Source organism: Mercurialis annua, linkage group LG3 (assembly GCF_937616625.2).
Source record: "Mercurialis annua linkage group LG3, ddMerAnnu1.2, whole genome shotgun sequence".
In the NCBI taxonomy this organism is placed as follows: domain Eukaryota; kingdom Viridiplantae; phylum Streptophyta; class Magnoliopsida; order Malpighiales; family Euphorbiaceae; genus Mercurialis; species Mercurialis annua.
The window spans coordinates 11,245,776-11,264,546 of NC_065572.1; the positions used below are offsets into that span (position 1 = coordinate 11,245,776).

Sequence of the window (18,771 nt, forward strand, 5' to 3'; positions counted from 1 at the left end):
GAACGCGAAGTTCATTTGGAATGATCAATGTGAAGTGAGTTTCCAGAAGCTGAAGGAGTGTTTGACAACAGCTCCAGTTCTGGCATTACCTTCTGGTAGTGATGGACTTACAGTCTATTGTGATGCTTCTAGGATCGGGTTAGGATGTGTACTGATGCAACATGGACGAGTTATAGCTTATGCTTCTCGCCAGTTGAAAAAGCATGAAGTTAATTATCCAACCCATGATCTAGAATTAGCAGCAGTGATTTTCGCATTAAAGATTTGGAGACATTACCTATATGGAGCAAAATGCGAAATATTCACTGATCACAAGAGTCTGAAATACATATTTGATCAACGAGAGTTGAATCTCAGACAGAGGAGGTGGATGGAGTTGCTAAAGGATTATGACTGTACGATACAGTATCATCCTGGCAAAGCTAACGTAGTAGCTGATGCGTTGAGCAGAAAATCTGCAGGAAGTTTAGCTCATGTTACTTTAGTTGAGAAGAGACCAATGATTAGAGAAGTGCATTCGTTGTTTGATCAAGGAGTTCAATTAGAGGTTTCGTATTTGGGGAGTTTGTTAGCTCAAATGACGGTTAAACCTACATTGAATGATCAGATTAAGGAACTTCAGACAACGGATCCTCAACTAAAGCATGTTATTGCAGAAGTTCAAAAGGGAATGAACTCTGAGTATAATTTGAAAGATGGTATCCTGAAATTTGGTACAAGGGTGTGCGTACCAAATGTAGAGGAGTTGAAACAGAGAATTATGATGGAGGCACATGGATCTAAGTATAGTGTTCATCCTGGTTCTACCAAGATGTATCACGATGTTAAGCAGATGTATTGGTGGAATGGTATGAAAAGAGATATAGCAGAGTTTGTTGCTAAGTGTCCGATATGCCAACAGGTGAAGTTGGAACATCAGAGACCATTTGGATTTTTGCAACAATTGCCAATACCAGAATGGAAATGGGAAAGAATAACCATGGATTTTGTCGTTGGATTGCCTAAGTCGCAACATGGTTTTGATTCGATATGGGTTATCGTTGATCGAATGACAAAGTCGGCTCATTTCATTCCGATCAAGGTTACCTATACGGCAGCGAAATTGGCACAGATTTATATTGACAAAGTAGTCAGTTTACCTGGAGTTCCTGTGTCAATTGTGTCAGATCGAGGATCAGTTTTTACATCCCGATTTTGGCAAAGTCTGCAAGAGACTTTAGGAACGCGCTTAGATTTTAGTACAGCGTTTCATCCCCAAACGGATGGACAGTCTGAAAGGACCATCCAGACTTTGGAGGATATGTTAAGAATGTGTGTTTTAGATTTCGGAGGCCATTGGGATGAGTATCTACCGTTAGTAGAGTTTTCATATAACAATAGTTATCATTTCAGTATTGAGATGGCACCATATGAGGCGTTGTATGGACGTAAGTGTAGATCTCCAATTTGTTGGGAAGAAGTTGGAGAAAGAAAGTTAACAGGAGCTGAAATAGTACAGATTTCGTCTGAGAAAGTGCCGTTGATTAAGCAACGTTTAGAAACTGCATTTAGTCGGCAAAAGAGCTATGCTGATGTGAGGAGAAAGGATATAGAATTTCAAGTCGGAGATTTTGTGTTTCTTAAAATATCACCTATGAAAGGTGTAATCCGATTTGGAAAGAAAGGAAAGCTAGCGCCGAGATATGCAGGGCCTTATGAGATTATTGAGCGAGTAGGAGCGGTAGCTTATAAGTTAGCATTACCGTCTGAGATGTCGCAAGTACATCCAGTGTTTCACGTGTCGATGCTTAGGAAGTATATACCTGACCCTCATAGACTTATTCAACCTCAGGAGGTTGAGATAGACGAGGAACTATCTTATGAGGAAGAACCTGTAGAAATTGTGGATACCCAGATTAGGAAACTCCGTAGTAAGGAGATGCCTATGGTAAAAGTGCTCTGGAGGAGCCGTACAATTGAGGAATGTACGTGGGAAACAGAGGCGGATATGCGGAAACGATATCCCCACTTGTTTGCTCAAGGTAATAGTTTGTTTTGAAATTCGAGGACGAATTTCTTATAAGGAGGGGTGAATGTAATACCCCGTAGAATTTTTAGCGTTTATTTTCGTGTGTGTCCGATTTTAATTGATTAGGACCTCGAAAATAGTGAATAAATTCACGTGATGAATTTATATGGGTGAAAATGTGATTTGCTATGTGTTTGCCTTAAATGTGATTTTTGGCAATTTTACGTGTTAAAAGTGAATTTTGTGATTTTTCACTAAAAACCGTAAAAATAATTATTTTAAATATTTTTAAAGGCCCAAAAATATTTTAACTCAGCCCATATGATATGATTTAATGTTTTTGAATATTTGGTAAAGTTGAGTTTATTTTGCCCCTAGAGTTCGAATTATTTACAAGAATGCCATAATGGCAAACTTGTAAATAATTGAAACTTCAAACAAATATCTAGATATTTTCCTAAGCTAAACTTGGTGCCCAAGTCTCTATATCATCTTCTTCATTTTTGTGGGTGCCGAATACACCATAACTCACAACACCAAGCTTTATACTTTTATTTTCTCTCAAAACTTTCTTCACGAAAATCGTCGGAAATATTGCGTAGATCGTGTGTGTGTGTTTGCATGTTCGTTTGAGGTATAATTTCAAGCTCAAACCTTACTTTTAGTTGCTGATGTTGGTTAAGTGTTAGAAACATGCATAGGATGGTTTAAATTTGATGTTTGATGAATAATTAGTTGGTTTTAATTGCTAGTTTAATGGGTTTCGGTTTTAAAATAATTTTTCCGTAAAAATTAAATTATTTATTTAAATTTCTGGGCTGATCTATATGATGATATTTATATATGCTTTAAAGTGTAATTTTTGTGGATTAAAAATGTCAATTAATTCGGGTGTTAATTTAATTAGTTGGGTATCAATTTTTAATTGTTTTAAAGCTTAAAAATAGCTTAAAAATGGTAAATAAAGGGATTTTTAATTTCTGGAAATAATTTTATTTATGGATGAGTTATATTTTTGGTTGATGTTAATTAAATGGTTGATGGTGAATTTTTAGCGGTTTAATAATCGGGTTTAATTTTTAATAACTCTATTCGGCCAAAATTGTTCTAAAAAGGGTAAAACTGTCATTTTAAATTCTGGGCAGAAAATATTTATGAAAAATTTATGAAATATGTTTGATAATTATTTGTGGAATTTAAATGATTTTTGTGTAGTGTTTTGACGGATTAATAATCGGTTTTGATTATTAACGTATATTTCGGTTTTAATGGCTAAAATAATGGAAAATATTATTTTAAAAATATTGGGCTGCTGTTTTTACAAGATAAAAATTAAAATTGTATTTGAAAAAGATTTTGGTGAATTTCGGTGTTAAAATGGCTTAAAATGGATTTTTAAGCGTTTTAAGCGTTTTTGAGTTTTCCGGCCAAAACCACCGGAATACGGTGACCGGAGTATGAGTAGAGGGGATAGAGCATGTTGGCTCAGTCCTAAACTCATTTGGCAGCAGTTAGTGCCGAAATGTTTTTGGCAGAAAATAAGGGGGGGCCGAGCCCCGGGTCAAAAATATTTTACGGAAAAATATTTTTGGATATTTGTGAATTGTGATATGTTTGATGAGATTTTCTAAAAGTGTATTTTTAGAAAATTATGTGAATTGAATGTGTGATAGAATTATATGGAATTATAATTCTATGTTTATTTATTGAAATAAATAAACTACGTGGTGTATCGTATAGAAATACGATGACGCGGATATAGATAGTCGGAATCAAATTTGGTTTGTGATTATGTGGTTTATATGGTTGAGTCGGTCTAGAGTATATCCTAGAATTTAGAGTTATTACATTTATTAATGTTTAATCTCTAAATTAGATCCAGCGAGTTTTGTCGCGGAAACCGGCGAGCAAAGGTTTTGATATTCGACGGGTGGTATTTTTATATTTGGAATAAGCGAGTACTGTGAGTGTGTTTACAACTTATACTGCTAAATATTAGTATTAAAAATATTGCGAACTGCTTTACATGATTTGCAAATGCTTTATTTTATTTTGAATTTAAATCGCATGAACTATTCATAGTGTTGAAACCGATTTAGATTCATTGAAACGTGCTTACTATTGGGCGGCAATAGTGCTGTGTGATCACCGGTATTGCATTTAGAATGGTTGCATGTGAATATGGGTATGTGGAAAACTAGACGACGGTCTAGTAGTCAGGCGACGGCCTAGACATATGGCAGATCTTCAGAGGCAACGGAATATAGACGACCAAAGGTAGTCAGCAAACTACCGAGATCTGAGAGGTTGAAACCTTTTATTTAAAAAAGTGAAATTGGCGACGGTATTTATGTACTGCCGAAATCCGTTGTATTGTAAGAAGAGTCTGGGACTTTCAAATACGTAAAAGTAAACTAATCGGAATTTGACTGGCTAATAGTACAAAAAGAGAAAATAAATACGGCCAAAGAAAAATAAAAGGTTCACCCGGATGGAATGGAAAAAAATGGAATATTTATGTTTCCTGTGTTGAAAGCATATAGGAACATGAATCATGGTTTAGGGTTTCATATGAATCGGTAATCTGGAATGCATTGCTTTCATATTAATGTTTATTAGTACATGTTGTACGCATTCACCAGTTTTTATAACTGACCCCGTTGAATTTAATATTTTTACAGGCGAGTAGTTTGAGGTGTGGATTTCCAATTTCTTGTTCCGGAAATCCCTGGATTGAATAAGTGAGAATGACTTTCCTTTATGTGTCTAGAGTTGCAGTAGCTAGAATAATGAACGGTGATACCTTAGTAGTCGTTGGACTTATTTATGCTTTATATTTTATAACGCTTAAACTCTGATATAATGTAATATGTGAATGCTGTGCGAAAGTCCGGGCGACTGCACGAGTATAAAATGCGGCAAGCGCATCTGCATAATGAAATGCAGTAAAATCCATAATGAAATGGTCTGCATAATGAAATGCAGTTAAGTCCATTAGAGAAATGGCCTGCATAGTGAAATGCAGTAATTACCATAGTAAGATGGTACGCATATTGAGATGCATGATAAACCATAGAGAAATGGTTTTGAAACTAAAATGCAATAATTAAAGAGAAAATTATGTGCATGGTTTAAATGATAATGTTTATAAGAACGTTTTAAAACTGCGATTTTAAAATGTTCGAAAATGATTTGAATTCCGCGAAAAATTTTAAGTGATTTTAATGTATTTTTAAGGCTTGCTACGGGTTTCGGAGCAACCACTCCCATTCCCTAGCGCCGGTCTCGATGCCGAGAATCGGGTATTGACAAGTACCCTACATGGTTATACTTAATTTGATTTTTACTGTTGACCAAAAAAAAGTTGATGACATATTTTTTATGTTTCCAAATTGCACAAATAACTTTATGATATTTGAGAATTACTGTCAACTATAAAAAAGGAAGGAAGTGGTTAAAAGAATCAAAATCTCCTATAAAATCTCAAAGCATAAATATATAGCAATTAATATTCAAGAATCTTTAATAATCCTTAATTATAGTAAATTTGAATTATATGCCATAAACGGCAAAAGGAAAATCAAAAAAATAAAATAATTAAAAAATTGAAAACAACAAGCATTTGAGAAATAAAAAAAATCCAGCAAAACAAGAAATTCGTCAACTCATCATAAACAATCAACAAATATGAATACAAAATATAAATTCTTCTATTTGTAAAAAAAAAAACTGATATGTTGTCAGTTTACATGTAGTTAACCATTAATAAATTAAATTTAATAAAAAAACTATTAACATCATAAAATCATTTTTAGATAAATCTAACAATAATATATTCTAAAATTAATAGTACACCAAATTAGTTAACTGTCAGTTAACCAGTAATCACTTATTAGTTAACTTTAACTAATAAAATAAAGATAATTAACATTATGATAAGTACATGTTTTAGATAACCAACACAAATATAGTTAACTAATAGTTAGCCGTTAGAAAATATATAATTACCCCTAAATATTTTCAAAATTATTCAAATATAACAAAAAAACAACTGAACATCAAATTTCAATTATTTTAAAAATAATCATACGTATAAAAATAATTGTTAGTTAACTATTAATCACATATTAGTTAACTGTAATTAAAAAAAGTAATTATCAATATATATTCATGTTTTATGAAGTTAACATGCAATTAACTAATAGAATATTATTAGTTAAGTTAAAATTTATTGATATTATATATATAGTGCATATAATTTACAAACAACACATTAAACCTAAAAAGTTAACTAACTGGTAACTTAAATACAATATATGTTTGACAATTACAACTATTTTCATTTAATAAAGAAAATTAAATCTAAATCTTTCAATCTGTCAACACATCTAATCCTTCTGCCTCCCCTTCAGTTTTGGTTTCGATTCCACCTCCTCATCGCTGTCAATATTGCTAGTATGCTTCATTTTTCTATAAAAAAAAACACTGGTTAACTGTCAGTTTACACATAGTTAACCATTGGTTTACACATAGTTAACCACAAACGAAGGTATATCACCATTGCGTCTAAATCAGACCACTACCCACAAAACCATGATTCTAAAAGATGAAATATTTCAAATGGTCACCTAAAGTATCAAACTTGCAAATAATTAAAAAAAATCATATAATACAAGCCTGACAGCATCAAAATGATGAACTAATTAGAATAGTAAGTGGGTTATACCTAGTTAGTTCGAAATGGCCGAGTTGAGAATCGGCGAACGGTTGTTGAGAATTGAAATGAGAGGCGAAGCGTATGTATTTGAGTCTGAAATGAAAGAACCGAGAGAAAATGGAAACGGGGCGACCGAAGTTATTGATGATGGGTGGGCATGATTTGAGAAGAGAGAATCGGATAACCGGAAGCGATGAGTTTATGCAACGGGGCTGGGGAAAAAAGCATATCTGAGAGTGGCAATCTGAATTCAAACTAAAATGGAAAGATATGGTTAATGAAAAGATGGAGATAATTGCGGCGAGAATCTATGAAAGATCAAGAAGAAAAGGAAACATGCAACTGATCGTGGTTGATAAGAAATAAGGGCTTTGTATTTTGCCAATTTAAAATTTGTATTTGTGCAAAGAAATAATTTAAAAGTCAAAAGAAATTTTTGGAAACCGTAATATGTTAAATGAACATTTGGGACCGTGAAAATCATAATAAAAAGGACCAAGCCCGTAGTAGGGCTAATATTCTCAAAAAATAAGGCAAAATCCAATATCTTATCATATCATTTTCTTCCATTTCTCAACATTGCTTATACATCAATTGGTTCTTTTTCTCTTGTTGGAAAAATTAGCAGAAGCCTTTGGTTTCTTTCTCTGCTGTTTAGAACTCACAGGTTTTGCTTTATTACCTTTACCATCAGATGGTGAGTGACTTGCTGATGAAGATTTCTTCTTTCTCTTATTCTGATGAGATCTCTTTTTCGATGAACTTTGAGGAGGATTCTGCTTCGTGCTCTGCTGTTTAGAAGGCACTGAGTTTCCGTCCTCATCTTCGAAAGAGGAATCGGAATCATTTTCAGACCCATCTTCATCAGAACTAAGCACCAGGTCTTCCACAACATCTTCATCGAAAAGTCCCTCTTCTTGTTTCTTCCCTTTCTTCTTTTTTGTTTTCTCTTTCGGAACCTTATCCCTAGAAACCAAAGAGTTCATGCTACTATAAAGTTGTGGAAAGTAACTAGCAATATCACGTTATGTGTGTTGCTGCTGGTGCACGTAAACAGAAATGCTGAAACGATAAATGTTGAAATGGAAAACAGCAAAATGACAATTTTATAAAAAGAACAGGTTATAACTATATAGTTTCATAGTTTGAAAAGCATGTCCAAAAAATCGAAAAGCCAAAACATAGGACTCAACAAGTTATCGTGGAACATAGTATACTAGTGCAAGGGAATCCATGTATGAGCACACAAAATTAAATATCGACTTACTATAGAATTAAATTACTAACCGAGAACTGGTACTACAGACATTGGCAAATAATCTGTAGTCTAGATTCATGAATATATGTGGAGTCAAAGAAAGCGTTAAAGTAAGATGAATGTACATGCACACACTTGCAAAGAGATGGAAAAGAAGAGGGAGAGAGAACATACTTCGGTTCACCTCCCGGTAACCAAGAGGAGCTAAAGACAGCAGCGCCATTCTCATCTTCAGAATCATGTTCGTCATCAATTTCTGACACCTTATTGCCAAACACAGAGGAGTGTTCGCCCACAAGAACGCTGAAAATTACACATGTTTTAATTTGACTGTCTCAAGAGAATTTTACAATTATATACCATTTGAGAAACTCGTAGAAAAACCTGGATTCTTCCATTGAATCGTTTCGCTGTTGTGCTCTCTGGCGTAAAATTGTAACATAACATGACAGAGGGCTGGTCCCCAACTTTTTCTCATCCTACAACATACAACATGATACAGGTCTTTTTAGACTGCACTTAGAGTATCAAGTAGTGCTAGCCATACCACTTGATATTACAGCTTTTGTTATGGTCCTAACAAAGTAACAATGCTAGGGAGTTTGTTTATTGCTATGTTTTCTAGAAGGATAATATTTGATGCACGTCGGCGGCGGTCATTGCTATGTTTTCTAAAAGGATACATGTTATGTATATATCAAAGAAATGAAAAGATCACTCCTCGTAGCTAAATACAAAGAAAGACTTAAGTGGTAATATGCCCCCTCAACTTGTAAGCAATGGGCAATTAACACATAAATTAATTTTATGGGCAAATCAGTACACGAACTTGGTAATTATGGGCAATTTGCCCCATTTTGACAATTTGTCCCTTTAATTTGTGAGTTAATTGTATTCTAAATTGGCAATTTGCCCCCTTAACTTGTAAGTTAATTTGCCAAAATGGGCTAATTGCCCATAATTATCAAGTTCGTGTATTAATTTGCCAATAAAGTTAATTTATGTGTTAATTGCCCATTGCTTACAAGTCGAAGGGACAAATTGCTACTTAAGTCTACAAAGAAATAATTTGATAACAGTAATGATTTAGTAAAAATCTATTATGCCAACAAAAGGCGGTGCAAAAAGCGGTAATGCAAACAGCATTGTTGTAAATTATCTAAACATATGAGGTGCAAATATGATTTTCTTTTTAAGGACCCCACAAACATAAGATCTGATCATTACCCACAGCATAGCCAACTTCATGAGGTTGACAACTAATGGCTTGAAAGAAATGCATACAATAAAAAAACATATAAGAGTTAAGAACTTCGAATCCTCACTTTTAGAAAATGAAAAATGATACGATCTATGTGCCGTTGGCAAAGACAAAACCAGCTAGCTTTGGGCTCTTTCTGACTATATGACATGTAGAAAACCAAATGTATTCAACACAGTAAGTGCAGAAATAGACAGAGCTAACATTCTTAAAGGACTAAAACAGCATGTTTGCCAGATAGACATTCAGGGCTTTTGAAGTTTCTATCATTTATATCATTTATGTATGATTTGATTTCTTGTACACTGCAGACCTGTATGCATATGACATGCAAAAACATAGCATAGAGAAAGGGAATGAAGTGTTAATCTGCAGACCTCAAGTAAAGATGCAGTCACCGGATCATTTGGTAGAAAATTAATCTGCATCCGCTTTTCATTAGTAAACTTACAATTAGTATCAATCTGCGAAATGGAAATGTAAGACTATTAGCAGTTTGTTTAGCAAGCTTAGCTAACTGTAAAAAATATATATTTTGGTACAGTCAAATAAAGAGTGAAAAAAAATATCTTCAATCTGATACATGCTTCTACAGAAAACAGTTCTATGAAGGATGATATTTAGCCACTATTTCAAAATACTCACCTGACGAACTAGTCGTCTTATTTCTTTCCGGAACCTGTCAATTTTGGTAGTTTTGCAAAAATTACGTAATCGCACTGCTGGAATGAAAGATAATTCGAAGAAAGCAACAGAATAACTCCATTGTGCTAAATGTTCCGTAAGCTCTTCAATCACTGAATAAACGCATGCCTCTTGAAATGCCCGGGTCTTTAGGGTAGGCTTGCTCACCTGAAAAATAGTTCCTTATAATTACATGTAAAACGATACTCGTGATATTATCTGAAAGAAAGAGAGAAATCAACTCCACCTTTAGTACGGTACGCAAATCTACAGCTTTCCCAACCCCACCAGTAGGAGGTTTATGCAATTCTTTCATATCCAGCATTTCCATAAGGAGCATAGAAACAGGAATAAATGAATCAGTCGAAGCAGAAATCCGATTCAGCATTCTAACACACCTCAATCTAAGGGGAAGATACCGAGCAGTTGGAACTAGGCGGGCAACTCCAGTTATAACTTGGGTCAATGGATAAGTAAGAGGTCTAAAATCAGCTTCTGAACTAAAAGAACAGACAGCTCCAGTCCAAAGCTCAAGGCAATTAATGAACTTCCATTCATAAACTTTGCGAAATGATTCCTACAGCAATAGATAAAAAGTGGAGAAAACAAAGGGAGTGAGAAATTTTTGGCCTAAAAGCAAAGCAACAGCTTGCAGTGCTTAAAATAAGGAATAAAAGATGATATTGCATGTCTGATGCCTTAAAGGAAAAATGACATACTAACTGTTTGACATCAATACAAGAAAATAGTGCGTGCATTTGAACATCCTTTTGGCAAATATTTTTCTGAAAGTTATCTGCAATTTAGAAACAGATGGAATAGGAGGCACGTGCAAGGACAGATACAGAGCAATGGGACACTTCAATACGGACACTGTGGAACGGTCCGAAACGCCAAGTTTCCAAAACGGAAAAGTGTCCGTGCTACTTAGGAGGCAATAAGTCCAATGAATACTGCTGTCACGATGATTACATGTATCCATATCTATAATAGCATATTAGAAGCGAGAAGAAGGTTCCATTGTTAGACAGGATAATTCAAAGTACCTTAGTTTTCATAGTAAGTGCATCACGCAAAATCATCGCCAACTGCCTAATGAAGACGAATGCATGTTGATATGCAGTTGGAAGATCTACACGAAGAATTTCAATGACACAGTTCCCAAGAAATTGGATGTGCTGTAACTTTGTTGCATTTATGAACTGACAGTTCAAAACGTAGGCTTTGTATATCCCTTTGCAGCATTCATCCAAACAATCAGATCCAAGTTGAACACATAACTCTCTCAGAAAGAAAAAACATACAACTGGAAGGGCACCTCCTCCTGTGCCCCAAAAGTGAAGAGCAACCTGAAAAAGATGAAGAAAATTAAACTATTTCTTGCGTACCAAGAGATTATCATGTATGACAATCAGTAATAACTGCTACGAGTCTTGACTGAATGAAAAGGACAGTTACCATTAAATCTCAAAATGCAGCTGCATAACCATTGTCCTAGATAGGCATATTCACCTAAACTAAGAACTTTAACTTCACCCAAAAATATTAAAAAACTACCATTATAGGTATAAAAATGCATATGAACAGCCAATTTCTGGCATTGAAAACTGTGGGACCAAGAAAGGGCATAGCCCAAAAAAGTTGCTCTTTTATTAGGAGGTAGCACTACTTTGTATAGCCTTATAAATGTAAGATTTAGATGCTTGGTGGGAGGGGATACAGGGCAGCATAGAGAAGAGGAGAACAATCTAGAGCGACAAGTTACTTTGGAAATCAAACCAAGTTATCTAATTTAATCTAAAATTTTGAACATCTGTATCTCCCAACTTTGCGAATATCAATTGATAAATAATTTTACTTTTGCAAGTCAAGTGTCAACTAATTAGGAATGTCCCCCAATTGATTTTGATGAGTAAAACCCAGCCAATTTGACTCAACTACAGAAACATAATTGAAGTAATTAATTGTGAAAGCCTTAATGGTCAACATATTTCAAATGAAGTCATAGTAGCAACTTTTTATTGGATGAACTGCATTTAAAGAGATTCTTATGTTAGATTTGGAGGAAGATAAGTGGGATTCGCTTCCAAAACTAGCATCCCACTTTCAAAATATTAATCTATATGTTTTCTACTATTTGCGAACATTTTCCTGTCCAAAACTATGACCAAGAACCCAGAGGTTTATAGGCATGATAAAAACAAATGCAACGAATAGACTAGTGCAGGAAACTTCAATCAGAACACTCAATGTGTAGGATTCTGCATACCTTAATGTACTTACGCAACAGATTTGGAAAACCGCACAAAAGCACCGATGAATATTTGATACGGCGGAATGTATAAGATATCATATCTGCGTCGGTCATTTGGTTCAAAACATGTAGAGCATTTCCAAGATATGACTTCACCAGATGGTTGTAGTTCTTCCATTTTCTTGTACTCGTGACATCATTTATAGTTTCTTTCTTACCACCAGATTCAGGTAATCCCAACAATTTACGAATAATTCCATCCATTTCTCTAAATACAAATGACATTATCTTATTAAAGACACTGCTTGACAAGATTGTAAACTTCGTAGACGCATCATCCCCACTGTCATCACCATAGTGACAAGCAATTCTGAAAGCTTGCATTAGAGAACGAATAGCACCTATTTTCCCATCTTCTTGAACTGATTTACACCAAGAGTCTACCATTTCAGAAGTAATCGCTTTTTTAGACAGTTTCTCTTCCTTTTTCTCCATTTCATGTCGACCATCTTTTTCATCATCTTCCATTTCTGCACCCTCCACGTCTGTATCAACATTTTCCTGCACATAATTCACAAGCGTAATTTAGAATGGATATTTCACTCATAAATATGACAGAATCAGATATTTGAAAGTTCGCAGCAGTTACCTCAATATCTTCATCAGAAAATTGTAGAAGCTCTTTATCGTTCTCTTTCAAAAACTGAAAGAACTCAGGTTGCTATACAGCAAAATTTTAGGAGAGATTAGAAACTTAATCACAATAAGAAAAATAAGAAATGAATGATAATGAAACAACTTTACAATCAATAATCAATTGCATTAATAGACTCATGTAAGAGATTTCATATATGAAAATCATTAATAAAGTTTATGTTATACACTAAATATGAAAACAGCAACTATAGCATAGCATCTTGAAAAAATATCATCCTAGTAATGAGATGACTAATCTGTCCAACAGTTTCATAACGAGAAAATTAGAATAATCAACCAATTCCCAAACACTACATTACAATTCTCCAATATTTTAACTCCATGTATATAAAGCTTATCGATAAATTGCAGAATCTTACAATCTTTTCAACAGATTTTTTTTTCATTTCTCTTAGGCTAACTATGGTTACGAACTTCGCAATCAAACTTGGACTTAGCATATTAGAAGCCGAAAGAAAATACTTCAGCTAAAATCTCTAGAGTATCTCATTTTACAAATTATCCTAATCCTGGTCTTCTAAACAAAAACATAAAGTTCAATTACAAACCCATTTAACAGAAATAAATAAAGCTTATATCTTTAAAATTAATTTTACAAAATTGCAAAAAAAACACCTTAGTTTTTAGTCTTTCCAACTGATCTTTATGCTCCTCAGCGTCACTTAAGTCTTCATCTTCTTCGAATTCATCACTTAAGTCACATTCTAAATCTTCAACTGCATGATTATCAAACACACAAAATTGGGCAAAAATTAGAATCAATGAATTAGACAAAACTAACAAATTGGAATGAATGAATTAAAGTGTACAAAATCATAAAAATTGCAGTTAATTCAGGTAAGTAAAGAATCCGTACCCGGGTACTCTACATCCATTGTTGGGAAAAGAATAAGTTTTCGTTAAAATCAAAAACTTAATGTGAACAAAATCGAATTTTGTGAAGGAGTTGAGTAACTGCTTACAGAAACAGAGCAAGCAAAAACCCTAAATTCAGTTTTAGGGGTTTTGACTTTATTTGACCCTTTTTTTTTAATGGCAAAAGATACAAAAAAACACTCAACTTTTTCTCAAACGTACAGATCAGCTTTTTTATTTTTTCTATGCACAATTAAACCCTCATGTTTTTAAAATTGAACAATTAAACCCTCGTTATTTTAAAATCGAACAAATAAACCCTTTTAGTTTACTTTTGGAACACTTACCCCCTCAAATTTTCGGTAAATATATTAAACATTAAAATTATTTTTGAACTTTTTTTCTATATGATTATAAGAGACATGCCAGTTACTAATGAGTGTTTCTAATGATGTTGGAAAAAAGGGGTTATTTGTTCTATTTGGAAACAAAAAGGGCTTAATAATACTCCAAAAAAATAAAAGGGTTGATCTGTACTTTTGTGAAAACTACAAAAAAAAAATTATACCTTTTAAATTTAGAAAAAGGAAATGGCCACTCCGTTTTTATTTCCTTTTTTTTCCTTTTTTTTTAACATGGCTAGATTAAAAAAAACATAACAACATCAAAAAAGACTAGGAATCAAAAATTAAGCTCCTTGCAGTGATCGTTTAGTATGCTGAGCCCAATTGTGTGCTTCTTGATTCACTGAGCGAGGAATGTGACGGAACATTGTAATTTGAAAAGTCTGTTTAAGACGTCAAATATCATCACAAATACCCTTCATCAAAGAGAGATTGAAATTCCAGAATTTATGGTAGAGAATATTAGGAGAGCGTCGCCTTCAAATAAAACTTTGTTCTAACCTTGAAAAATCACCCAATTTAATGTTTCACGGAGAGCTAAGAATTCCAAAATGTCAGGGGTTCACAAATATGTCGAAAACAACAGAAAGTATGCCAATCACATTAAACTGATCACTTTTGGCAATGACAGCAGTAGAACAGGATTTGGATATAGAGTCTACTACTGCATCATAGGACAATTTATAGAAACCTCTAGGAATATTGAGCTGTTAAGGAATATCGACAGGCAGAGGCACCATACGAGCTACTGGAACTCCATCAGAAGCCAAACTATCCTTAAATTCTTACATGGCTGGAAAACTAAGAGAAAGAACCTCTGAGACTGAGGTAGTCTGATGCTGGAATAAAACATTGTTTCTGGATTTTCAAATATATCTGAGGATGAAACAAAAAAGTTGGATAGCCTCCTCAGAATCTAGAAACACAAGCATGTGAACCACATCCAACCATATGATAGGAAAAGAGTTGATCACTTCCCAAGTAGAACGAAAACTTAGAGGATAAGCAAATCAAATTTGTTTAGCGCGAGGACAATGGAAAAGCAAGTGCATAATCGTTTCTTCTTGATCACAGAAGACACACCCAAGAGATAAATTTAATCTGGAAGTCATATTAAAAGTAGTAGGAAGACCATTATGTAAACATCTCCAAACAAAAATTCTGATTTTATAAGGTAGTTTGAGATGCCATAGAAAAATCCAGTCTTTCTTAGACAAAGAAGGAATAGTAGAAGAAAAATTTGTAAAATTTTGATGAAGAGAGACATAATATCCTGACTTTACTGTATACTGTTCTGAAGTCGTAAAGTTCCAGATAAGCTTATCAGGATAATTCCAATATGTAAATGGAATTTGAAGAATTTTATCAACGGCCGAAGGACCAAAAACCTGACGAAGCAAATTATAAATCCATGATCTAGTTGGTTGATGAATAAAGTCAGCAACGGTTAAAGCAAAAGGATAATTCTCAACTAAAGGATGGGGAATAAAATTAGGTATTCATGGAACCCAAGGATCTGAGAAGCAACTAACTACATTACTAAAATCCCAAATACTAACTTAGAGGGGGGTGAATAAGGTTATTTTAAAAATTAAAAATTGATTAGTATTTGGTTTGGAGTTTGAGAGGTAGAAGAAAGAACACAAGCAATTTAGAGTGGTTTGAATCACAAACCGATTCTACTCCACTACTCAATTAAAGATTGAGATTTGTAATAAATTCACTAATGGGTGTTTTAAGCGTAACATCTAACTATTACAATAAGTGTTTTTCTAGAGCTCAATATAAACTCACAAAGTGATTTCTAAGGCTAATCACGAACCTACAAAAATCAAAATTGATTATCAACAACAAAGAAAAGCAATCAATTAATTATGCACAATTTAATAAGAGAGAGTATAATTGAATGTTTGTAGTTGTTGTTAATGTATAAGTGTCTAACTACATAAATATGGTAGATGGAGGGTATTTATAACCACAACAACAAGCCCAAGAGTCTTCTAGAAGAAAACTCATTTTTGTGCCGAAAAGCACTGGGTGCGCCCGTTACCCCTTTGGGTCGCGCTCGCGACCTCTGATGTCTTCTGAAAGTCTAACGGTCAAGTCCCACATGGCACCTCTTCATTGGGGCATTCAAATATACCCGTTGTGAATTGCAACGATTAGAAAGGTAGCTCCCGCTATTGCCTCTGAGTAGCGCTTGCTACATATGAAGTGAATACAAAGGGTATGCCAACATCTGGGTAGCGCCCGCGAAGGCATGAAGTAGCGCCCGCTACTTGTGAGTCGCGCCCGCGACAGACTGAAGGTAGCGGGCGCGAAAATCTATTGGAAACTCAAACTTCCATTTTTCGATTCTCACTAGAAAGCTCTGAATTGAGCCACGATGGTTTTAATATGTTCCTACACACTAATAAACAATATTAGAACCTTTAAAATGATTGTCAAAAGTAAAAATTGAAGGGATCAAAAGGACTTGGTCCAACAATTACCAGAAGAAATTTTCCAATGTAACTTTGGAGACAGTAGCTTGTAACCCCAAAGAAGACTCCTCCAACCCAAAGAGGGTCTAGAACCTAAACGGGCAAATAAGATAAAAGAATTACAAAAGTGTCTAGCTTTGTACACTTTAAAAAGTAAGGATGAAGGGTTTTGTAAAATACGCCAAAATTGGTTTGCTAAAAGAACCTGATTAAAATACTGCAGATCCTTAAACCCTAAACCTCCTTTCCATTTACTACGACACATAAGCTCCCAAGAAATCCAACATATTTTTTGTTCATCTTTCTATTGACCCCACCAAAATTGCCTAACGAGCTTATTTATTCTCAAACATAAGGATTTAAGGAGAGACAAGCACATTATAACATAAATAAGAATAGCCATGGCAACAGTTTTGATGAGTATTTCTTTCCCAGCAGAAGACAAAAACTTCTCTTTCCATCCTGAAAGTTTGTTAGCAATAAATGTGATAATGCCAGAGAATGTTTGTAATTTTGAACGAAGGACTTTGAAAGGAAGTCCAAGGTATTTATCTGCGGAAGCATGAGGAGAAATGCCTAAAGCATGGGAAAAAAGATATCTTTGATAACTGTCAACATTGTTGCTAAAGAAAACAGACGATTTATGGAGGTTGATATACTGTCCACTCCTAGTACCGTAGTCATTAAGCAAGGATTGAATAGACAAAATATCAGGCAAGGAAGCTTGAGAAAAGATAATGGCATCATCAACAAAAAGGAGATGGGTTAAAATAGGGAAGTGAGCATTAAGCCTAATACCATGAAGAGTTTTAGCTTGTGCTGCTAAAGCTAGAATGTGAGTTAAACTTTCTAAACACATCACATATAAAAGCGGGGATAAAAGGTCTCCATGCCTAAGACCTCTATAAGGAAGAAGCCTGAATTCACACCATTAATCCTAATAGAATATGATACTGTAGTGATTTATTCCATAATCCAATTCACAAACTGAAGATGAAAACCCAGGCAATCAACATATCTCTAATGAAAGGCCATTCCAATCTATCATAAGCTTTGCTTACATCAAGTTTAAGAGCCAAGAAAAACGAATTACCACTAGATTTGGTGTGAAGATAATGCATGACTTCATGAACTAATAAGATATTATCTGAAATAGAACGACTTGTCGTGAAAGCATTTTGCATTTGAGACAGAATACAGAGAATGATATTTTGAAGTCTATTAGTCAATATCTTTAAAATGATTTTATAATAGACAGATCATAGGCTAATAGGTCTGAAATCTGCAACAATGCTAGGATTAGGAATCTTAGGAAGCAAAGAAATAATGGTATGATTCATACTTCTAAGCATATGACCACCTCTAAAAAATTGTTTTATAGAAGAACAAATATCACAGATGGATAAGACACCAAAAGTGGTGGAAGAAAATAGTTGTAAACCCATCGCTCCCAGGGACTTTATCAGGATGAATAGAAAACACAACGAGAATCATAAAATTTTATCACTTATCACTCTTTCCTAACCAAAACTCTATCAATTAGAGTTACGATTAGGTAAATAGTAAAATTAGTGATTTAAAGACTAACCAAACTCTAGAAAACCCTAGGTTATTCATAACCTCTATAAATAGTACTGTTAGACAGCCTAGCTAAAGATCAGCAATTCAATAAACCAAAAACCCTAGAAATTTTGATCCCCTCCCTAGGAAACCCTAATTCTTCCGAACACATACACACACGAACACTCAAAAATCATCTGATTCTATACCAGAAAACAATCTAAGACGCTTCAAAAATCATCTGATTCTATACCAGAAAACAAGCTAAGATGCTTCTGAAGACCCAATCATCTCTTTATCACTTTTTATGCCATAACTGCCAATTTTTTATGTTTAGGATGCATGCTAATTTAATTTAATTGTTTTTTTCCAAAAAATTGTTTCATTGTCATAATTGCTGCTTTTAATATTTATGTTATAATTACCATGGAATTTGGTTAGGAAGCATGTTTTAAGTTTGTCCTAATTTTTTATAATTCAATAAATTTGAAATATATCCAATTCCGGTATCTTAGGATGCATGTTTTAATGATTTTTGGCTTATTTGCCAAAATTTACTTAACCTACGAA

At 34.1% G+C, this 18,771-nt stretch overlaps 1 protein-coding gene and 1 long non-coding RNA gene across 3 annotated transcripts; one reads left to right on the forward strand and one right to left on the reverse strand.

The window, feature by feature from the left end:
- Nucleotides 1–2,505: 2,505 nt before the first annotated feature.
- On the forward strand, nt 2,506–5,135 carry LOC126671134 (uncharacterized). 2 transcript variants are annotated; one of them, XR_007638938.2, is made up of 3 exons: nt 2,509–2,642; nt 3,885–3,971; nt 4,690–4,871. It is a non-coding gene; the product is annotated as an uncharacterized LOC126671134 (long non-coding RNA). The 2 variants fall into 2 exon arrangements; XR_008790288.1 differs by having other exon boundaries at nt 2,506–2,642; nt 3,885–5,135.
- Nucleotides 5,136–7,176: 2,041 nt separating this feature from the next.
- LOC126672101 (nucleolar complex-associated protein 2) lies at nt 7,177–13,912 on the reverse strand. Its single transcript, XM_050366018.2, has 11 exons — nt 13,756–13,912; nt 13,515–13,615; nt 12,832–12,903; nt 12,198–12,743; nt 10,975–11,277; nt 10,176–10,505; nt 9,890–10,096; nt 9,622–9,708; nt 8,368–8,462; nt 8,158–8,286; nt 7,177–7,691 (listed from the first exon to the last, which is right to left on the reverse strand). Exons 1-11 carry the CDS (start codon nt 13,772–13,774, stop codon nt 7,316–7,318), a joined length of 2,265 nt encoding a protein of 754 aa, XP_050221975.1. The 5' UTR covers nt 13,775–13,912; the 3' UTR covers nt 7,177–7,315.
- Nucleotides 13,913–18,771: the final 4,859 nt, after the last annotated feature.

Bases quoted from the DNA above. Each gene is read 5' to 3' on its own strand.
- LOC126672101 (XM_050366018.2), bottom strand. The intron at 12,744-12,831 runs GTAACTGCTGCG...AATTATGTGCAG, and splicing joins TTTCTGATGAAGATATTGAG to GAAAATGTTGATACAGACGT. The intron at 10,097-10,175 runs GTGGAGTTGATT...ACTATTTTTCAG, and splicing joins ATTTGCGTACCGTACTAAAG to GTGAGCAAGCCTACCCTAAA.